Source organism: Brienomyrus brachyistius, chromosome 17 (assembly GCF_023856365.1).
Source record: "Brienomyrus brachyistius isolate T26 chromosome 17, BBRACH_0.4, whole genome shotgun sequence".
NCBI lineage: Eukaryota > Metazoa > Chordata > Actinopteri > Osteoglossiformes > Mormyridae > Brienomyrus > Brienomyrus brachyistius.
The window spans coordinates 12354202-12378469 of NC_064549.1; the positions used below are offsets into that span (position 1 = coordinate 12354202).

Consider the following 24268-nt stretch of genomic DNA (forward strand, 5'->3'; position numbering starts at 1 on the left):
CCTTATCTTCTGCTTTTTCTACAGCATGTGGAGGCAGAGTCATGAATATTTCTTTTATTCTGACTATGATCTCTCTGCGGGGATTGCTTCCATTCTTCTAGATCTTAACTTTGCTTCTTGAGCATGAACATCTTCCTGGATTATGCAGCACTCCTGAATCTAGCAACTCCCTGCCTCTAAACGCATGACGCTACACTTCCCATAGAATCCGTCTGCTTCACAATAAGGTCAGTTCGTTATTCTGTATTACAGCCATTCGTGAAGTGGCATGTCCAGCACACCACAGCCGTGCGAGGATCTGTCACAGGGCAAGAAAGCGTGTCCTCGTGCAAGCTCACCAGGATCGTGGTGATCACGAGTGTGGTGTTGAAGAGAGCGTCCGTCACGTTGGGCGACGACAGCTTCCTCACCATGGACAAGCCCTGGTCCGAGTGCCACTGGCCAATCTGTATGGAGGACACACACACACACACACACACACACACTTATGATTATACACTATATTGCCAAAAGTATTGGGACACCCCTGCAAATCAAGGTGATCCAATCACAAGCGTGGTACCGTGATAGGATGTCATCTGAGCATTAAGTCCATTTCTGAAATTTCCTCGCTACTAAATATTCCACAGTCAACTGTTAGTGGCATTATAACAAATTGGAAGCAATTGGGAACAACAGCAACTCGGTCACAAAGTCGTAGGCCAGTAAGATCACAGAGCGGGGACAACGCATGCTGAGGTGCACAGTGTGCAGAAGTCACCAACTGTCTGCAGAGTCAACAGCTACAGACCTCCAGACTTTGTGTGACCTTCAGATAAACTCAAGAACATAGTGCATAGAGAACTTCATGGAATGGGTTTCCATGGCCGAGCAGCTGCGTCCAATCCTTACATCACCAAGTGCAATGCAAAGCGCCGGATGCAGTGGTGTAAAGCACGCCACCACTGGGATCTAGAGAAGTGGAGACGTGTCCTCTAAAGTGACGAATCACACTTCTCTGTCTGACAATCTGATGGACGAGTCTGGGTTTGGCGGTTGTCAGGAGAACGGTACTTGCCTGACTGCATTGTGCCTAGTGTAAAATTTGGTAAAGGGGGGATTATGGTGTGGGGTTGTTTTTCAGGGGTTGATTGGTGTGTTTGGTGTGGAAGAACTTGACTGGCCTGCACAGAGCCCTGACCTCAACCCCACCGACCACCATTGGGATGACCTACAACAGAGATCACTGACCAGGCCTTCATGTCCAACATCTGTATCTAACTTCGAAAATGCTCCTCTGGATGAATGGGCAAAATTTTCATAGACATTCCAAAATCTTATGGAAAGCATTCCCAGATGAATGGCAGTTATTATAGCTGCAAAGGGGGGAGGGGGACCAACTCCAAATTGATGCCTATGGATTTAATGTGGGATGTCATAAAATACCAGTGGGTGTAATGGTCAGGTGTCCCAGTACTTTAGTCCATGCAGTATATACACTTGCACACACACACCTGCACGTACAGACACAATGGCTGTCAATCACACACCGTTCCAGGGTTCAGTGGCCACTCAGAACTGAATAAAACATTTCTTTAGTCAAATCTCAAAGAGAAAATTTCATTTAAAACACCACAGAGAATAATTCCTTCTCTGATGCTCAGAGAGGTACCACAGTTTAATTCTTCATCAAACACCAATCCGGCAGAGCTGATTTAAAACAACACACAGTTTCAAATGAGGCCCTGTACTGTATTTTGATTAGTATTGCTTGTCTGCGGTTGGAATGGGGATCACTACATACCTGATTAATTACACATTTCCATTTTGTATGGGAATAAACTTGTGTTTTGCCTGGGGAACAAAGCAGGTTTCTGATATAAACACCCTCCAACACCCCGCTTTCCATTTGCCGTGGAGCCCCCCCGTGGCTATGACCACCCTGCCGTAACAGGTTAAAACACCAAAGTTAACTTGAAGCTGTGCCTGCCGGGGGGGGGGGGGACATTAAGGACTGAATCAGACTGCAATGACAGGCTCATTCTGGGCAGCCATGCCTGTTTCTAGGGATAGAAGAGGGATAGAAGTAACAGCTGGGACAGTGGGGGTTGGGGAGTGTGGAGACTCAGAGGATCTCTGAGAAAGGAATGAACCTTCTTACAGGAGACTGCTGACTGCTTACACACACACACACACACACACACACACACACACACACACACACACACACACACGCACGTGTAGGGTATACCTATCCCTATGGGGCCTGCTCATTCACTTCTATGGGAAAAATGCTAACGCTAACTATGACAACCATAACCCCCACCCTGCCCTAACCATAACCATAAGTAACCAAGCAAAATACAAGAGTTTTTGCATTTTTAACTTTTTCATAGCAGTCACTGATTTTTATAAAATAGAGTTTTCCCTTATGGGGACCAGGAAACCGGTCCCCATAAGGGAAAAAAACGGATATTTATCATGTTATGGGGACATTGTGTTCCCATAAGGATAGGTATACCCTCTCTCTCTCTCTCTCTCTCGCTCTCTCTCTCTCTCTCTCTCTCTCTCTCTCTCACACACACACAGAGTTCATATATTCCGATCATTGTTGCAACTTTCCATTCATTTCTATGGGCATAACCCTAACCCTAACCCTAACCATAATCATAACCCCTACTCAGCCCTGTCCCTAAACATAAGTAACCAAACAAAATACAAGACATTTGGTGTTTTTAGTTTTTTGATTGCACTGACAGCTTTTCACAAAATTAAGGTTTATATTGTGGAGACCTGAAAAATGTCCCCGAGTTGACAGCAAAGTTTGAGCACATTGCCTGCGGTATCTGGCACATTGTCCCACAAAAGCTAAGCTAATCATTACAAATTCTCTTCATTGGGGCTAAGGGGCCAAGCCCAGCCCCGGAAAACAACCCTTTGTGGATTAGGGAGCTTAATGTGTCTACATACTAAGGCATTTTGGACAATTCTATGCTTATACCTTTGTGGAAACAGGTTGGGGAAGAGCCCCATCTGTTCCAGCAGGGAGCAGATTCACCTTTGAGATGAACTAGAACGGAGATTGTGAGCCAGGCCTTCACGTCCGACATCAGTGCCTGACCTCACAAATGCTCTTCTGGCTAAACGGGCAAAAACTCCCACAGACTCACTCCAGAATCTTGTGGAAAAACCTTCCCAGAATAGTGGCAGCTGTTATAGCTTCACAGGGGGGACCAACTCCATACTGATGCCTATAGATTAGAATGGGATGTCATAGAAGTTCCTGTGAGTGTAATGGCCTGGTGTCCCAATACTTTTGTTCATATAGTATAAAAAGTAACCACATTGTGTAAAATACACCCCCCCCAAAAAAAATACACACACATACAAACACACCTGATGTAGTCCGAACCCCCCCCCCCAGCACACACACACACAGTAGCATCATCCTCACACAGTTGTCCTTCCTCACTGACCCCACAATCCAGCCATACACCGCAAGCTGTTCCAGTATTTTCCGGAACCTTCCCCAGTGTACCATAAGCCAGCGTCTGCAGCTTAATTCCTTAAAAGGAGCATCACCAGCATAAGTAATGGATGAAACTGCAACCATAACATGTTCATTAAAATTATTACGCTTAATTTGAAGAAACTGATACCATGAATTAAACACTTCTTTTTTTTAACAGATGGGTCCATGGAAGATATTCCCTTTTCAGTTTGACCTTGAGAATCCTGCTTGCCACATTCCTGCTGAGGTGGGGTGAGGTAGGCCTCACACCCGGGCGCCCAAAAAGCCCCCATTAGCAAAGGGGCAAAATTATTTGCAGGTCTGTGGGCAAAACACCAAAACAAGCTGTGTGATGTGTGAGAGTGTAAAAAAAAACATTGTTATCGATCAGAGGCTGCCTCTTGTTAAAGGCCGCAGACTGTGTAGCTCGCGGCCCAGACTCCCTGACCGGGAAGTGGTGCCGAGAGGCGTTTGCTGTGAAAAGGGCTGTAAAATCAATGGGGGAGGTTGGGGGGGTCAGTGAAGCGGAGCTTGAAGGATTACCTCCGGCAGATTCTGACACCGGAGCCCCGCTGCTGGCGGAGAGGCATTACAGTGATTACGCCGAGCGGCTGGACACCTTGTCTTAGGGTTCTGGCTTGAAATGATGCCCTCGTCATCAAGATACCATCATTTAATTGGCAAGCACTTCCCCCTGCCTGATGTGGATCACGCGGCTCCAGCTTCTCCGTCTAAGCGGCCTTGGTGTCACATCACTGAAAGAGTCAGCGTTACGTCACTGTAAGAGTTCGGGTTCAAAGGTCCAAAAGCAGCTCCCTCGAAGGTTCTGAGTTGGCGAATTAAAGCCAGTTAACTGCAGTTACTTTAACCGTGCCACTACCACGGCGCCGGCAGTGCTGTCCCATGAGAGACAGCCGAATCGCTGGGGGTCTCGATCGGGGGGGCTCCTCCCACCGCTCCCGCAGGCTGCTGTCACATGACACGAGGGCAAACAAGCAGCCGTTCCCTGAAATGTGATGCGAATTTCAATTTACGCCTCAGAAATGGGTCGTGCGCGGGAGCACCGTCGCGAAATCGCCATGTCCACTGTTTTGCCTCTGCTGGCGGCTTCGGCTCGCCATGACGACCACCGACCACCGTGCCTGGGAGGTGCTGATTGGACGGGATCAGAGGGAACTGGGGGCCTGGTTTGTGATTGGAAAGCAGAGCAAAGGGGGACACACAGGGAAGCCCCCCCCCCCCACCCGAATATCATACCACAGTAAACAGCATAACAAACATTTAACGGCATTACGAGAGCAGATGAAAACAGGGGTTCCAATTTCCTGTGTAGATTTCATTAGTTTTCTCCAGGCACATTTTCTTTTTGGATCAGAACATGTCCGGAATGGAGCTTAAAGCCCTTCCCTGGATCAGTACTGAGGATTAAACACCTAAAAATACCCAGATCTCCAGCAGTTGGAGGATGCTCACTTGGTGAAGGGATGGTAATTGAAGACTGCACTGTAGCCCGCCTCCTTATAATTGCACTCTGACCTATCTCTCTGTTACCCATAATCCATTTCGCCATGCCTCCTCGGAGTCAATGCAAATACTACAGGAAGGTCAGTCCTTCTTCAGTGGGCTCCATGACACCATACATACTCTCTGACTGCACAGGTACAGCCCCCTGGGGAAGACGAGCCTTTACAAGGTGCTCAGTTTAAAAAAATAATAATTTAGTTTTGTGTCCTCGTCTCAAACTTCCTGCAGGTGTCTTCACTCTGCCTGAAGGCTAATTGACAGAGATGCACAGTTCCTGGGAAACAGTGCCCTCTACTGGCCGGGCGGCACTCAGGTGGCCTGTGCTAAGTGCCTCCTGTCAGACTCAGCAAACATGAGCCTCGTGGAGGCCGTCTGCTCTCTGACACACACACACACCACATACACACGTGCTTGCGCACACACACATGCACAAAAACACTTAGCCTTTCCGTCTAACAGCTCCATCATTGAGATCTAGTTGTCGATGCTTTAATTGAGGACCCTGATTAACCCCCTCCACTAATGAACTTAATTAGTAAATCGTATGCCAGGAGGCACCCAGTACTAAGTCTAGCTAAAGAGCACTCCCCCCCAACCCCATTTCCTCACTCAATCTGAAAAGGAGTCAGTCCGAAAGACAGAACACAAGCGCTGGGCTGGGAGAGAAGCCAGCAGAGGGCGCCATGGTTAACAACATATTCATACCTAAGAATGAGATGCTGTTCGCCACGATCTAGCCCAGTGTTTCTGAACCCGTGTGTAAGGGAGGAGCTGGCGGGGAGCAAAAACGTGGGCCATGTGCGGGTTCTTGAGGACCGGGCTGAGAAACACTGATTTAGTGTCACCCCTGGCCTGGTGTGTTCCAAAGAGCGTAAATCAGAGACACGTGGTGAGACGAGCCTTCGGGGGAGAGTTGCTTCCTTGGAGCGCTAATCAGCCAATGAATATACATGTAAAGGTGCTTTGCTTTTACAGCTTAATCCCGGTATTGGTGCCATCTGCGTCCTGGTCCCATCAGAGGCTGCGGCACCTCATTACGGCATCCGCATTAACGAGTAAAGCTTTACGCTTCACTCCTGTGGATTTACAGCCCCCATCGGGTCGGTTAGTATGGCGGCCCGGTGTCAGCAGAGCACAGCTGCGCGGAGCTCTCCTGCAGGTCTGTACCCTACAAGGGAGGAGTGGCAGGCTGTCAAGTGGGGGATGCTGGACCCCTAGAGTGTGGTCTCCAGGGGAACACCTGGAGCTGGGCTGGAGCTCATCGCGGTGCACCAGAGTTTCTCCACACTGGTAAAATACCCCCTCCCCATATTCCAGCATGATACAGTTCCCGTGCAGACTGCTAAATGAATGCAGCAGTGCTGCCATCAAGACCACAACATAGACAGACACCATCCACGACCTCCTTAACCAGCAGATATAAACATCACTGAACTTTTCTGAGAAGGTCTGAACACAGAGTGCGAAGGAGATTCCCATCTTCAGCCCTAAAGACTGAGAAGCTTTTCAGGGAGAAATAAAAGCAAGTGGGGCCGGAATCCCAATACAGGCAGGTCAGGATCTGTGTGATGCCATTCAAAGGAGGACTGAAGCCAATGGGCAGGTAAAGGGCTCCCTCCACCACACTTTATCAGGCCCACCCCATGTGTGTTTACATTGATGCTGTTATCTATTTGGAGAGCAGGGTGAGGCAGTCACTGGAGCAACTGGAGGTCAAAGGCCATGCTGAAGGACCCAACAGCAAATCCACTCCCCTAACATGGGGATTTGAACCAGCAACCTTCTGATCACAGGCACCATGTCCGGATTTGCTAAGCCACACACTGCCTCCACTCTAAACTTACCCCTGTGGGACATTGATTAGTATTTATTAATGGTCTTTAATGCCCCCTCAGAGAAGAAGGCAAGGGGGGTCTCATGACATGTTCCGGAGCTGTCCGGTGTGTGTGTGTGTGTGTGTGTGTGTGTGTGTGATCACAGCACTTTACCTGCCTTAGCCCTTCCTTGCTGCTCTGCATGATGCGGAGGGCGTAATTGGACCGCTGCCCCCTGCTGTTGAACTCGATGTGGCCAGTTAGACCTTCCAATTCTACCTGTCCAAGAGGAAAGACAAACAGTCGGTCCTTCTGATCCAGTTAGAGCACACACACACACACAAACACACACACACACACACAAACACACACACACACACATACACCTACACACACACATGTGCAAAAACAGAAACCAAAAGTGTACATGCGCATACATACTTGCACACAACAAACTCAACCAAGACTCACAGCTAAACTGCAGTGCATAAGAGTGGATCAGTTTGAACCAATACGGCCACCAGCCCTGGACCTTGACCAGTCAGATAATGAGGCATCCTTTCATTTACCTGGCAATCTGGAGCGAAACTGAGGCCAAGTCATTTATTAGCCATTAATTAGATAAGGATCAATATGCCAGTCTTATTGCTAACATTCATCTCCGTTACAGTAATAGTGAAAGTCTCTGAATGATTCTTACTACCGAGCTGTGAGTTGCAGTTTTATTCTTAATAGGTATTATAACTCCTCGCTACTTCATATTTTTATCCAAAGTGCCTCATGATTCTGTCCAGTGATTCACACATCTGGATATTTTACAGGAGCAATTTGTGTTAAGTAGGTTTTGCAAGGGTACAACATCAGAGCCCTCCTGAGATCCAGCAGCCTAGCTTCCCGCAGGCTATTACCCGCCAACATCTCACGCACAAACCGTATTTAATCTTCTCCTCAGAAATCGGGGGCCGTTTTCAATTCATACTTTTTCCCCCTTTGCTGTGTTATGGGGACATAAATAAATTTGCTGTCGCCGGGATCATGCCAAGTTCTACGGATGAAGATTGAAAACCGGGTCCCTGGAGGTGGAGGGGGGGTAGCACAGCAAAGTCAAATTGGGAAGGGGGGCACAGTGGCGCCTCAGGGCCAGACGGGTAGATGCTGGCGCCTGCGGTAAGCGGCTCTGTGGCGGCTCACCATGCGCAGGTAGTTCATCAGGCTGGTGCCGTGCTCCCAGATGCGGGGCGACTTGCAGGACAGAGGTGTAGCTCCAACGCTCTGGCTGCGGTTCAGTTCCTGCACGGCCGCTGCCACCGCATGCACTGCATCGAAGAGGAGCGCAGAGGACAGCTGGGGGAAGCAGCACAGCACACATGGCGCTGAAACAACCGTGAAACACACACACACACACACACACACACACACACACACACACACACACACACACACACACACACACAGACACTCACACACACACAGACACTCACACACACACACACAGACACTCACACACACACAGACACTCACACACTGACACACACAGCCACACAGACACAGAAGCACACACAGATACAGACATGCACACACATATGCGCAAAGACACGCGCACACACACACACCGACACGCACAGACATGCACATGCAGACACACACACACACACAGACACTCACACACTGGCACGCACACACACACACACTGACACACACAGCCACACAGACACGCACACACACCGACACGCACGGACATGCACATGCAGACACACACACACACACACACACACAGACACTCACCACCAGGCTTAGGGTATTACTGCAGCAAGGTGCAGCCTCAGTGGATGGGGAGGTAGGTGTTTAGAAAGGGGGGGTCTCGATTACACAGCACACTCAGGCTGCGCTTCCCAATGTGAGGCGAGGGGCTCGTTTTGCAAGGGGCAGAGTGAGTTTGTTCAGCATAACGGGAAAATGGGGGCTCATTTATAGCTTATGTTCGGAGAAATTGCTCTGTGCCCTACTGCTCGTCAGGGGGGAGTGTCCATGTGTGTGTGTGTGTGTGTGTGTGTGTGTGTGTGTGTGTGTGAAGAGAGGATGGACAACCCCCCCAGTCTGAGCCCATCGCCTGCTGGATCTGACGTACTCAGCATAACACTGCTTACATGCCCCCCCACCCCCCTACCCTTCCCAGCAGCCCCAGGTTTGCTCATCAGCGCCCAACAGCAGAATCATCAGCCATATGTAGGCATGGGTCACCTGACCAGGGTCCCGATGCCCAGCTGGTGCCATAAATGCCCCCAAATCCACCATGAAACCAACACCATCTCTCAGAATCCACTGACAAACCAAGACCTAAAACATCCCCACCCCCTCCTCACCGGCACCCCGGCGAAAGGGGCGTGGTCGCAGTTCTCCTGCCAAGAGCGGTGCAGGCTAACGAGGAAGTCCTGGAAGCGCGGGTGCGAGCGGTTGAACACGGAGAAGCCCACGATGGTGACGTGCTGGTCTGCCACCTCGTCCAATCGCAGCAGAGAGAACTCCTGGGAGGGGGATGACATCAGCCAACAATCGCTCTGGTACGGAAATCAGTACAGACTGGAGCAGTATTGAAAAGCTGAGTAACTAAGTTGCATATAATGTACGTGTTTTATGCAAACGGATACACACAGCTGCCTACCATTTCGTTTGCATAAACAGTTAGGGAATCCCCCCCTGACCCCACACACACGTTACGCACTCCCCCCCGGGTCCACCATGCTATTATGCTGGATCTGAGTGCAGTGTTGACATGGTAACCGTGAGACCAGGAGCAGGGAAACAGGGCAAGGCAAAGCAGGGTCTCCCCCCCGTCCCGTTATTAACTACTATTATTATCACACACTTAATCCAGTCCACGGGGGCAGCGTGTGGCTCTGTGGGCTAAGCCTGTGTGCCTGTAATCAGAAGGTCATAGGTTCAAACCCAGCCTCAGACTGCGGGTCCTTGAGCAAGGCCCTTAACCCCCAGCTCCCTGGGCGCTGCTACGGGTGGCAGCCCTTCACATACAACTTCCTATACAAAAAAGAGCAAGTTGTGGGAGGCATAAAGACAATTTCCCTACGGGGATCAATGAAGTATCGATTATTATTATTAATAGCTAGCCCCACTGCTTGTGTTCCACACCCCTCTGCTTCTACCCCCCGCCCCTCTCCGACACTGAGACGAGCCCGACTTTATGTGTGTTTGTATTTAATTAGAGATTCTGTTGTCCTCTGACATTGTCTCAGAGGTCACCGGCCTCCCCGGACGCACCGACAGCCTCATGGCGCACATCTCCGCATCCGGGAACCTGTAATGAGTTCCCTGGAGAAACACGCTGCCCTGGGTGCCTGCCGGCACGGACACACGCCCCCAGCGTGCACCACGCACAGTCGGCTCCCCGGGCAGCAGGAATGCCACGCACACACATGCTCAGAATGCCAGCAGCTCCCACTCACAGCTGATTCAGAGTCACTGCATTTATCACCCTGTCGCTTACATTTTGACATTTCTGACTGTGGATTCAAGTAATCCATGCTAATGGTGGTACTCCAGTCATGCCTTCAGGGTCCAAAAAATACTTCATTCATACTTTCCAGTTTTGAACTATTACTCCAGTCATACACTAGAAACTCTCACTCTAAGTGCAGTACTTAAGACAGGCAGTGAATGTAGATCTGCCCTTGAATGCTCTTGCTGCAAGCCTCCCCATCCAGCCTACACTCCATCGAGCAGGAAGCTCTGTGAACACAGCAAGGCCTCCGCCGAGCTTTCAGACACCAAACCGCATCCGTTGCGGGACATGAAAGCCAGACAGGCGTATGAGAAACCCAACCACCCGAAACAATCTGTGGGGTTTTATCAAGCCAGATCATTTGATGTTAGAGTGCCACTATCTGTCCCAAAATCTCATATTCCGTCTTGGCCTGGACCTGTGGTGACAGCTGGCCAAACTGTAAGCGAACGCAGCCCGAAACCGGAGCCCGAAATATGCACCGAACTTATCAGAAGACGAAGGAATCGAAGTGCAGTTACAAACTGGCAGGAAACCCTGGAACCAGATACAAACTGGGATGTGAAAACTGCCAGTTTACAAAGCACAGCATCAGACTCAGACATCATAATAAAAGCTCTAGATACAGACATCAGATATAAATCCTGTTATAAGTTATAAGTTATAAGCCCTCTCACAGCCTCCCCCAGTCCGTAATGATGTAGAAATCCCAGCTAAGCAGGTCGTGACCCTCTAATAACCCCACATGTTGTTTTGCAGTATCAATTCCTGCTAAGTAGGACACAGTTTACCGAACAGCCTCCCAAGGCTGCATTGCTGTATCAATCCCACCACATCAATCCCACAATATCAATCCCATCACATCAATCCCACCACATAAATCATATCGTATCAATCCCACTGCATCAATCCCACAATATCAATCCCATCATATCAATCCCACTGCATCAATCCCCATCCAGGGGGTGTCCCTGAGTCAATCCCTGCTTGTTCTCCCTCTCTCCCTGCTTTGATCCTCAGACCATCACTCCAGCTCAGCGGTGACTCTCAGGAGTCCACGCTCGTTTATTTGCAAGTGAGACGCAGAGTGAAGTGAAAGTCCCTCTTGGGCGATGAGGAAATGCAAAAACCGAGAGTGTGGGCTTATCTATCGGATGCATATCAAGCCTGAAAACAGATTTAATTACTGCACGCACGACGTGGCATAATTCATGCCAAGCCTCCAGGATGCACGCTAAAGTAAGCTGGCTCAGCATGCTCCCATTTTAAACCAAATAAGCGTGAAGCGTCATTCGTTTCACATTTGCATCGATTGCCACGCTAATTCGGCTGTTGCGCAGACACTCCCTGCTGGCAATCTGTCGCCGAGTTTTCCAGGACGTGGAGAGAGCTTACTCCTTTCCAGAGGCTATCTCTGCAGATCTTTAAGTTACAAAGAGTGCGGAGGCTCCCTGGTCCAGCCAATGTGAAGGCCTCGCTTATCTATCAGGACCGAGATACCAGCTGGCCGTACCGACCAAGACAGGCAAGAAGAGCCTGTGTACCTTCAACGCACTCATATGAATCTTTTACTGTGTTACAGTGCAGTAAAGTTTATGCTGCTCTTTCACCGTGTCTTTCATTAAAGTTCATGCTCGTAATTTTATCATGTGTCCATTAATAACGTTTATACCAATAATTCTCAGGGGGCCTTTTGTTAAAGTTCATACTGGTAATTTTCCCAACAGCCTCTTAATCATGTTCACACTCTTATTTTACCACATTCGCTGCGTTTAATTTGCCACACAAAAGCGTAAATCTACGCAGCCTGCAGAAAAGATGGATGACTCCTTTTGAACTAAGAGGCTCCGCAAACTGAAGCCATACCCCTTCCATCCTCTAGGGGCAGAAGAGAGCATGAGAGTTAGGGATGCAGACTTCAACAATAATGGCTGCTGGTTCAAATGTACGGCAAGGGTGAGATGCTGGGGAAGAAACCAAAGGGTGTCCTGACCCTGGTGTCCTGAGTACCTGAAACTGCTGGGGAATTAAATTCTTATCAAGGTAGGTAAGACAAACCCCAAAAAGACACCAGCAGGAAGAAAAGAACAGAAGCTCCTAGTATCAAATGCAGAGGAGGGTCTCCAAAGAAAGGTGACGTGCATATAAAGTAAAACACTGCAAGGTGAGCAGCCTGGGAAGCGTAATGCTGAGACTGGCATCGGGGGGCCTTGGGGAGCTGGGCTGGGTTAGCAGCTGAACTGCTAAACCCATATAAATCAATGTCACAGGAGGGAACAGGTGTGCCAAGCAAACCTGAACCAGGGGGATCAGCTGGCTCAGTCTCCTGTGAAGGACAGCAAGCCTGAACTGCTCCTCACAAATCATCCATCCATCCATACGTCCATCCATCTTCCAAAGACCTATCCAGTAGAGGGCAAGGGAGAGCCTGGAAATTGGCCCAGGCAGCACAGGGCAGGAGGCAGGGGGCTCCCCGAATACCAGTACAACTTAGCGTGCGATATCAAGCAGAAATAAGGGAGTCCAGGTACAACTGTTGATTGAGGTCAGTTGTTTGATGGGATGCAGTAATCTTCCTTCGAGTCCCCCAACGAGCCCCGATACCTAGCAAACTAGTGCAACTTTACGTTAAAAATATTTTTTTTTTCTACATTTCCTAAAAATGAAAAAAAAAATGAACAATTGTCTCTGAACTCCTGTAACGACGGGACGAAAGCCGCACAGTCGGTTCAGTACATTTAGACAGTAGCAAGCGAGCCACTTCTGCAGCATGTGAAGGTGTGTGACAGCTGTTTATTTTTAAAAGCCAGACCTCAGACTGCAATAAAGGTCAGAGAATCTCCCAGCTGATACTTCTGAGCCGCAGGACTTTGGCTGATTGCTAATTAGTTGGCCCCTACGATTAAATTGCAGCCGGTGGTTTAAACGCAAGGAGCCCATGGAAGCCAGCAGTGAAATATTCCTATCTCCCCAGAGAGGACTGCTGGGAAATTTGGGAGGGAAGACAGACTCTCCACAATGACGAAGACAAGGAGGGTGACCATTACAGAGCTTTTGAGAAGCTGTGTAAAACCTTAGGATCCGATTCTTTTCAATCCCCTTACTGGTTCCAGTTCCTCTAGGTAAATATTCACTCTCTAGGTAAAAAAAAAAAAGAAAACGCAAATTTTTGAGGCTCAAACCTCTGCTATCTCTCCGAATTCTCGTATCACGAACTGCGTTTTGTCATCATGTCATGTTAAATAACTCATCCGAGATGATAATCCCCTTAAAGCTTTAAAACACACACTGGCAAATTTTCTGCCTGTCCGGGACGATCTAGATAAATCCGAAGGTGGTGAAAAATAAGCTCAGGCAGTTGACGCACCAACAGGGGGGCGGTGTGGCGTGTGATGAACATCATGCCTGCTTTAAAGTGACAGTGTGTGTCAACACCGGGCTGTCGCAGATAAAAGTGTGCGCTCACAGGAAGGGTACACGCCACGAGACGCTGAAGCTCAGAAACAAACGGAATTTGCTCAGCCCTATAAAATTAATTCCGCACAGTCTATTGAGTTTTAAAGTCTCTCCCTGTCTGAGGATAATGATGGTTTGGAAGCAGGTTCAGGCGTGTCCTGGGGCGTGTGTTGGCGTGTGGCATCCACGTGAATTACAAAGGCCATGGTCCAAGCAAAGCACGCACATCGCCACGCGGGGGGCGATGAACCTGCCCCAATGCTTTTCCGTGTAACGCTTGCTTCTTCTGTTCTTACGAACAGCTTGTACTGGATCTTTAAAAAAAAAAAAAAACACCTCGGCAGCCGAATTGCTGGTAATGGAATGATGAAAACAACATAGTGATGTTGGACGTGACCTGCAGTGCGCAGTCGATTCTTATTTGCAGGGAGTATTGCTGGCGCAGGGGGTGAGGATAATGTGACACTGCATGGCTGAGGTGGGGCCTTCCGCTGTTATAATCGCCACACACACATGTGCACGCACACACACACACACACATACACACACATACACACACACACACCGTGGCTTATTCGGAAGGCCTGTATTTGACCACCTCATGCTTTTCCTGGAAATACTGCTATTGCTTTATCACATTTGAATAATTGCACAAAGCACAGACCACCCGCCCCGTGTAATCTGAATGACTGAGCAATTTCGAGAAGCGTCACAATTGTTTATTTCAGTTATTTTTAGTGTCCTCTTCATTGAGCAATTTTAGAAAATGCTGTAAATGTTTATTTATGTATTAAGAATCCATTTTATGTTACTCAGGGATAAACCACTAGCCCAGGAAAGGGGAGGTATCCCAAGAACCACCCCACTTTTCTTTAAGCACTCAGGTACTTGGTACTGACCTATTATGCATCACCCTAATATTAGCATGGGTCGCCATTAGCATTAGCATGTGTCAGGCAGTGGCGAGGCAGGAGTGCTTACCAGCGAGGTGAAGATGTAGGTGTAGTACACAGAGAGCATCCCGAGTCGTGAGGCCTGAAGGAGACAGAGAATGAAAAGCGTCACATGACGAGGTCATGGGGTCACTTCCAAATGGCAGTCCCTGCCTGGAGTCACAGGAAATCACACTCTAAGATCAAACTAGCTCCTGAAGGTGCGCTGCAGAACCATCACAAACAGCAGACTCATACCGCACAGGAGAACAGCACACGATGGACAGAGCAGGCAGCATCTTTTGGTCGTAGTCAACATGGAATCTTGAAGATCTGCCTAAACTCCATAAAGAGGAAAATCAATTTCTGTCCTATCAAGCCATCTGTGAGACAGCACTCAGGGGAAATCTCCTTTCGGGGGGGGCGGGGGGCACACCAAAAAGCGAGGAGCGGCGCACTGATTGTTACACCCAGGTGATGTGCAGGGCTACAAGTATCTTCACAAAATGAAGGCACCTAAATCACATAAGCTTTGATTTTTCCCCTCATACAAAATTAGGCAGCAGCAGCTCGTATGATACTTATACACAACTGCAGAAACGGTATCTTAGCAGTGCCTCATTTACCCTTTCCTGCCTCGAATGGTGTCATGAATCAGCACGTTTAAGCGTCAAGAACTGAAAGTGACTAATTATCATTGTTGACATACCACAGCATACAGTGCATAACAACGAAATGCATCCACTGCGTTTAACCCATAGCAATCAGCAACTATTATTTAGTGGCTGGGGGGCAGTGAGTGGGGGCAGGACCTTGCTCAGAGCACCTCATTGGTAAGTTGCTGGTTGGGGACTTGAACCAGGAACCTTTCATTTAGAAGTACACTTGCCTAACCATGAGGTCACCACTGCCATTGAAACATATGGCAAAGCTAGAACCTGTAAACCATGGATGTCATTTAAGATCAATAGATGTAGGGTGAGCAGTTACAAGAAGACAGGAGGACTAACACATGTGTTTGTGTCATATTATGCTACATGGTAATTAAACCCTCTTCTGCCCTGGGGTAATGCCTCCTATTTGCCCTTCTACTTAACGTTACAACATTATTCATATTTTCATACATCAGCCCTCAAATTTGCATAAATATCTCTCTAAGCGGCCTCATCATTTACTTTCCTGTCTTAAACATCGTATCCAAATGACTTCATCAATCCAGCTTAGTTAAGTCTTGTTTATTTACTGCAGCAGCTAATGGGGCATGTGCACCCCAGTGCAGATGACATTTAGCTGCAGGTTATATGCAACTGGAATTAAAGTGAATGACTGAGCTTGCGACCAGCTGATTCCCTGCCTACACAGGCGTCTTCCTGCAGCCTGCCAGGGTAGGCCGCGCCCCCAAGGCGGGGCAGCTTTTGCTACTGCTAATGCTACCTTCGTTGTTGTCATTTAGCATCACGCTGCTCAGATGGCCTTGCTGGTTGGGGTTCACCTGACAGCTGATAATCTCCACCTAATGATACTCCTGATTGTGCCTATGGCATTTTCACAGTATCCCGGAGGGGGGTGGGGTCAGCGTTCGGGCGCTATGGCATTGGCAGCATGAGCTTCAGTGGACTACCCAATGGGAGGAGGTGCAGTGTCAGAGAAGTCCACAAGGGGAAGTGTGATGGTTTTACAATGAGCAGCTCTGCATATCAACAATGTGAAGAAGGGATGGATCAGTCACAGAAAAATCGCGAGGGGAAAAGGACTGCTGCTAAAAAGGGTCACGAGAAAGACTGACAGAAGACACAATGAGAGAATGGCACTGAATATTGTAGCTGCTGTCAGGTGAGATTTTCGTGTCCGGAGGCTTATCAGCTATGCTGCCACTTGCTGTCATATCCCAGAATACCTTGCAGCAGCGGTATTTCAGCAAGCCTTCCTTTGCCTGCTTAATCAGGACATGGCCGTATGTTACTGCTCATCACGCCTCACTCCCCTCACACGCAGCCCTTAATACGAGCTCCCTTCAATCCCTGTTATCTGCTAGGCCGCTCTGTTGACGTAAGCTTTTGTTGGCACTCAAGGAACCGTGAGATGCGCTGGTGCCGATGAGACGCTTGACTCCTCCGCTCGTCTAAGTAAATGGTGGCTCAGTACGTCAGAAGCCTTCAGTACTATAAAAACTCGCATTAAAGCGTGCACATAACAGACACACAGGCCTATTGCTGCCTTGAACGTCGAGCGTGCTGCTACACATACGTATAAGTTCATGCCTTTATTTGCATTCATCAGCAAGGCGAACTTTGATTTGCCCCTTAAAAGGTTCAGCAATCATAAAGTTTCCGTAGTCTTGAAAAAGAAACGAACCAGTACAGCTTGTTGCCACCATGATTTTTTCCCCCTATTTTATCAAGGAATCCAGTTCAACAAAGAAGCTTTTTAAAGACTGCTATGGAAAGGCCGTATTTCTTGATTTTCAAAAAGGAAAATGGTTACTTGGATGGACTAGACAGAATATCTGAGTGGTCAAGGGTTCTCAAACACCTGCGTTGTGTGACTAATAGTCTGTTAAAAAAAATACGGAACAAGCAGCGTGGAACAGTAACGACATGGCGTGTTTTTGTGACTTGTGGTCGGCCTTCATTAAAAATAATGGAATATAATGTAGCTTCAATAAACATAAAATTTTTAAATAATCAGCGTGGTAATTTCAATCACATTTTGATTACTTTCAGTTTTATGAAATGAAAGCCTGCTTACCCTCTTGCTACACACACAAAAACACAGATCCTGGTGCTCCTGAACAAGGTGGACATGGTGGCATCATGATAATTCACACTCTCCTGCATGATGTGGGACATGGTGACATGATGAGGGCTCACCCTCTCCAAGATAATGAGAGACATGATGACATCATGAGGGCTCACCCTGTCCAGGATGATGTCGGACGTGGTGACATCATGAGGGCTCACCCTCTCAAAGATGATGTGAGACATGATGACATCATGAGGGCTCACCCTCTCCAGGATGATGTCGGACGTGGTGACATCATGAGGGCTCACCCTCTCAAAGATGATGTGAGACATGATGACATCATGAGGGCTCACCCTCTCCAGGATGATGTCGGACGTGGTGACATCATGAGGGCTCACTCTCTCAAAGATGATGTGAGACATGATGACATCATGAGGGCTCACCCTATCCAGGATGATGTGGGACATGGTGGCATTGGCATCCACGATGATGGTGGCAGTCTTATCGTCACGGATTTCCTTGAGGAGCGATGTAGGGTCCTCGTTGTCATCCAGCATGCGCACTGAAAGTGTCTCTCTGGAGATGAGAAAATGGCGGAGTAACCTCTCCAGGTTCAACAGGCCTGTGAGTCAAGATGGAGAACATTAGAACGTTAGAAGAAAATCAAGGGAAAGTTCAAAAGGCACAAATCCTGGTATCTACAGTATATGAAGAAGGTGAGATATTAAAGATCAACCATGACAACCATAATCTTCTACTCAGTCTCAAGTCTCATAAACACAGATAGAGTATTGAAAAAAAAATCACAAGTTCAGGTAATTATGGAAGATAATAAAAAAATTTAAAGAACAGAACATGTTAATTAACTAGTATTAGCAAATAACCTTCCCCAATATGCCCATTTTCTTTATCTAAAATCTGTTAATTAACACAGTCAGTCTTGGGAATGGGGTAACGTCTTGACACTGCTGGCCGTCGATGTACCTCCAGTGTGCCCCCCGTCCACCATTTCCCATTCACAAGAGACAGCCCTGTTAGGTAACTCACTCTATCTCCAGCAGTCAATAAAGGAGGCAGATACGGTCATCCCTTTCCCTCAGTTTGGGATCTGAGATAAAGAGGGGACACTTTGTGGTCCGGACTTTTGTATATTAAGAAGGGAAAAATAAAGTTCTATGCTATATAGATTTCTGTAATTTCTGTATGCTGACAGCTATAATGTTTGATCAATGGTTCTCCATCTCCCGCTTACTGCAGAAAAAAAATCATCGTTTTTATTTTTCTAATGCTTTCCCATGCATATATAGCTGAAGTGTGAAGTCTGTGTCGAAATCGAACAGAATCAAACCACTAACGAGACTCCTGAAGGGGAGAGGATCCCCCTGAGTAGGCCCTGTCAATCCACCACCATCCTGGAGCCTGATGGACGGAGATTTATTTCTTTCTTCATCATTTTTAATTGCAGGTAATGGAGGACACTTCAGAGCAGGAGGGAAAGTGCTAAGTCAGGATGCTTTAATTGCTTCGCTTGATGAGGCCACTGGGCTGGGGCTCGCGAGAGAAAACCCTCCCCCCAAGCTGGCTCCGCCCCACAGTGGCCTCTCAGAGGATGGATGGAGCCCAGGAGTCCTCTCCAAGTATGAAGATGTATCAGCCTAATGAGCTGGGTCTCAGGTTACCTTAGAACTTTATGCCATGTGTGCAGGGACTGAGCAGACAGGCTGGTATTCATAACTGAAGTTCTACTGTTTTGTATCTATCATTGTTTACTTGCAGGGTAATGGGATTTTTTCCAGGACAGAGTCTCATGCTCTCACAGAGACGGTGCTCAGTTGAGCCACTGCGGCACTGGAGGGACTCATCAGTGAAAACATATGGGGGTCACACCACCACGGGCCAGCCGTTACCAAACTTGTCATTTCCTGACAACTGCGGCTCCAGCCCAGCGTACCCTTCCCCCCAGTGCCCAGAGACCCACAATGGGTTCTGGGTAAGCAGCTGTGACATCCACAGCGACAGCACAGACCCACTGTAAGCGGTCGCCAGACGGCGGGGCTGCACAGCTGGCGGTGGTGATGCGTGTTGCCACAACTGTGACCTGAAGGGTGTGGGTTTGAGTCCCTTTCGAAATTTCTGTCATAAAGCCGATGATTCATCTGATTTTCAGTGATAACTAGGGCTTTATGGATAGTACTTTCAGGAACACAGCTGCACATTTTCATACATATGAGCTGCACTTAAATTACAGGTTTAACAGCATCACTTCCTGGAGAACATCCCTACCGGGGATGCTGACTCCCACTCTCTTCCCAGCTGAGGATGGAGGCGAGTCAAACCCTGTCCAGTATGGGGGGGGGGGGGGGGGGCGAGGAGTATCAGCAGGGGGTTTTCTAAGGACATGAGTAAATGCGGGGTTAATCTAAAGCTAATCTGCCAGAATGTATCCTGAAGGTTATTCCAGGACATATAAAGTCATTTTTTCCTAAAGGTTTACTGAGAAAAGCCTTATTTATTCGGTAAACCGAACCATGTGATTTTGAGCCCCACAAGCTCAGAGTTTCCTGTTATGGTTCCCCATTTCTGGGACAGATGGGCAAGTAGGACACGGATGAGATATTTGGCTTCACAGCTCTGGCTTCCATGCTGTTGAAGCCAATGGCTCTATTGTCCGGAGGAGTACAAGAAAAAACAGGACCAATGCTGCGTAAACAAAACATTGGAAACATAGGACGGCCGCGACGTAGACGGGGGTAATTGGGGTGACCTCATCCTCCTGTTGTGTCTCCGCTAATTCCTGGTTGTTTACATGCACTTCAGAGTCGCACAAATTAAGCGAACACCAAAACAGAACCGTGGAAATAATGGGACAGGAGATCATTTATGAGCGACGCCGCCTCGACTCATGGCTCAGCGGCCCAGTTAAAGCGCTCAAGTGTAACACTCGGATTGTAATGAAAACTAGATTGACAATGAATGGTGATGGCTGTGTGCAGAAGGATGTGTGGGCGTGTCCTTGTATGATAATGAGCAGGTATCATCAGGGAGTGGATGAGCAAGTGTGTGGGCGTGTCCCTGCATGATAATGAGTGGTTATCATCAGGGAATGGACAGGCAGCTGTATGGTGATTGGCGGGTCCCTTTATAGTGATGGGCATGTACAGGATGGATTCAGGTCTGTTCCTGTATAGTAGTGGGTGTGTCCCTGTATGGTGATGGATGTGTCCCTGTATGGTGATGGGCGTGTCCCTGTATGGTGATGGGCATGTCTCTGTATAGTGATGGGCGTGTCCCTGTATGGTGTTGGGCGTGTACCTGTATAGTGATGGGCATGTCCCTGTATGATGAGGAGCCTGTCACTGTAAAGTGGTGGGCGTGTCCCTGTATTTTGATGGGCGTGTCCCTGTATGGTGATGGGCGTGTCTCTGTATAGTGATGGGCTTGTCCCTGTATGGTGATGGGCGTGTCCCTGTATGATGAGGAGCCTGTCACTGTAAAGTGGTGGGTGTGTCCCTGTACGGTGGTGGGCGTGTCCCTGTAGGGTGATGGGCGTGTCCCTGTATGGTGATAGGTGTGTCTCTGCATAGTGATGAACATGTCCCTATATGATAAGCGACCTGTTGCTGTAAGGTGGTGGGCGTGTCCCTCTATGGGGGTAGGCATGTCAATATATGATGGTGACCATTTCCCTGTATGATGATGGGTGTTTAAGGCTGGGGCATGGGTGTGTATAAACAAGTGTGGGTGTTTGTGTGTCATGGCATCAGCAGAGAGAAGCCAGAAAGGCTGCAGCACTCACAGTCATCGCGGCCGCAGACGAGGCAGGCCGTGGAACTGTTGAAGAAGCCCAGGAGGTCGGCCACAGCCAAGCTGACATCCGTGTTTGTGGGCCGCATGTCCAGAGTGGTGAAGCGGGGAAAGCGCACCTTCAGCATGTCCTCGGGGGCCACCTTCACGTAGGGCACCTGTGGGCAGAGGGAACCAGGCACTAGCAGGAAAAAACAAACACTTCACGCAGTGTGAACAAGTCAGTCCCATGTGACTTAGAGGAGTCCGTAAGCAGAAATCATTTTCAGCATGACGTCCCAGTGCAGGGAGCTGTGAGCTTTCCGCACGCCTCACACACCCTCAAAGCTTCAGGGAAGATGGAAGAACTTTTAACGCTTATTTCACAGTCAGATCTGTGTGTGGCAGCTTGCTCTTAGGTCTGTGTTCAGTGTTCCACTGGTATGCCTGTGTTTAGTGCTCAGCACTCACTTCTGTGTCCAGTGTTTCCTTCTTAGGTCTGTGTTTAGTGTTCAGCACTCATTTATGTGTTCAGTGTTTCCCTCTTAGGTCTATGTGGCAGATGAATTAATCAGTGTTTATGTATCAGCTTCCCTAGGGCATACGGTGTCACCAGGATGCGTATCATGATGTTGCCACGGAGACCAGCGAACGTACCATCACTTTAAGTGAAAATGAGGCCTTCAGGTATAAATGAAATGGCACACCTAGGTCAGCCCTGGCTGTTTGGCAGTACAGCACCATGAAAGAACGTCCAGATGAATTTCTCCCAGTGTTAATCCAGAGATGATCTGTCCCATTGTCACCTGCAGATGTTAGCTACCCTGCACTTCCATGTCACTTTCTGTGACTTCTGCCTGTGTGCTATTCCCACCCATTAAGCTGTACCCAATCCCCCCACCCCGCTCTCCACTGAACTGAGATGGATGGAGAATGTTCCAATTCTGACAGGCCACCTTCTAATCCAATACCGTGGCGAGAGGACCAGTGGGCATGTGCGTGTCACCTGTGGGGCAACCAATCAAGTCCAAGCGTGTTCCACAGATGGCTTACAAATGATAAAATGTCATAGAGGACACAGAACAACATCACTCTTATTAAAAGATTTAACGATTGAGTTCTCTGCTTATTAGGATTCGCGCTCGGAATAAAGGGCTTACTTGCAGCATGATACCCTGCGCACAATGATCAATCAAATCCAGCAGTATGTAATACATTTTTCACAGCGGAGTTCATAAAATGCTTCCAGGGTATTTTGCAGAATGTTGAAGAGCGCGACCTGCCCCATGACGGCGTTAATATCAAGTAGAAATATGTGTGACAAATCACTATGGCCTTGGGTACTGGTCAGGTTCATGAGCTGCTTGGTCAGTAATTTTCTGAACAGCATGTGACACCTCTTTTACGTTTTACAATGTTTGGGAATCACGGGAACTACAAAAGTGCCTAGGAAGTTAGATGCCAGGATGTGTGCTGCTCAAATAAATAAAACTGCTTTAACCCTCTGGGGTCTAGGGGTAGGGAACACGCATTCACTGACTGGGGGGGCATGGTCACACATTTCATTCATAAACTTAATTCATGGCAAATAAATTATTTCTTATATATTTGTTTTGGCATTAAACTCAATTTAACTTAATCTTAGTGTACTTTGTGAATATGTCAGATTTACGATGTGAAGTTTGTAATTTGACATCAAAGTATAGACATTGCAAAATGCAGTTTGGAAATCTTACAGAAACATTATAGAAGTACATAGTAAGCAATGGTGGCAGTTTGTTTTGATCCCAGATATCTGATCAACAAAGTCTTGGCTACATGAAGACAACTAAATGGTGTAGTTGCACCATTCAGTTGGATAAATAAATATGAAAAACTGAACTCATGTCACTATTTCTGGGCTCCTTTCATTGAATATGTGGCAACTTTCATGTGTATGAATGAGTCATTCACACCTGGCCACATCCCCCCCCCCTTTTATGGCGCTGATGGGTATGTATTTGGATCGCGTTTCACCGTTGCGTTGTTCATCAAATTACCGTGTGAATGCGATTTGAATACGCGGAAATGCGGCTATTTATAATGCGAATAACAATCTTCATGTGGGAGCGGTACTACGCACCCCCGATGCAGGTAAAACAAAGTAAGGTGACATGGTTTAATTTTTTTCCAATTTAACCTAATTTTAAAAACTTTAATACCACCGACAATGGCTGTTATGAAAAGAAGACAGATTACGGATTTAGTCAGCATTTTTTTCATGTTTCTACAATAAAATTTCAACGAGTTATGAACTGAGATACGCGACAAAGATATGCGCAATGCTGTCGACGCCGTCGACCCCAAAGAGTTAAAAGCGTGTTTCTTTCTGGAAAGACCAGTGTGTCAGCACATATCTCCATGGCCCAAGAAGACCAGTAACTTGTCACTGCTGTGTTAGACCCAAGTCTGACGCCACACAGGAAAGCCTGCCTTTAAACGAGCCGAACACAGAAAAGCCTGCCTCTGGAAGAGGCCATACAGGAAAGACTGCCTCAAGATAAGGCTGCACAGTGTAGCCCGCCTCTAGGCCTCAAAAGAAAAGCCTGTCTCTAGATGAAGCCGCACAGAGAAGCGCACCACTAGATGAGGCTTCACAGGAAAGCACACCTCTAAACGAGACCACGCAGAAAAATGTGCCTCTAAATGAGGCAACACAGGAACACCAGCCACTAGACAAGGCCATGCAGAAAATTCCTCCTCTAAAAGAGGTCGCATAGGAAGGCCTGCCTCTAGATGGGGCCACACAGGAAAACCTGCTTATAACTGTGCCAAACACAGGAAAGCCTGCCTCTAGATGGGGCCACACAGGAAAACCCGCTTATAACTGTGCCAAACACAGGAAAGCCTGCCTCTAGATGGGGCCACACAGGAAAACCTGCTTCTAACTATGCGAAACACAGGAAAGCCTGCCACTAGATGGAGCCACACAGGAAAACCCACTTATAACTGTGCCAAACACAGGAAAGCC

General features: G+C 48.0%; 1 protein-coding gene across 2 annotated transcripts in view; it reads right to left on the reverse strand.

Annotated features, from left to right (window-relative positions):
• Window positions 1-24268, reverse strand: part of LOC125712198 (glutamate receptor ionotropic, kainate 4-like) — a 128733-nt gene that overhangs the window by 11971 nt on the left and 92494 nt on the right. For both annotated transcript variants that reach the window (XM_048981987.1, XM_048981988.1), the window contains 7 exons: window positions 21272-21437; window positions 17919-18097; window positions 14783-14836; window positions 9192-9353; window positions 8020-8172; window positions 7003-7107; window positions 339-446 (listed from right to left, as the gene is read on the reverse strand). In XM_048981987.1, the coding sequence (XP_048837944.1) occupies window positions 339-446; window positions 7003-7107; window positions 8020-8172; window positions 9192-9353; window positions 14783-14836; window positions 17919-18097; window positions 21272-21437 (927 nt within the window). The remainder of the gene's footprint in view (window positions 1-338; window positions 447-7002; window positions 7108-8019; window positions 8173-9191; window positions 9354-14782; window positions 14837-17918; window positions 18098-21271; window positions 21438-24268) is intronic.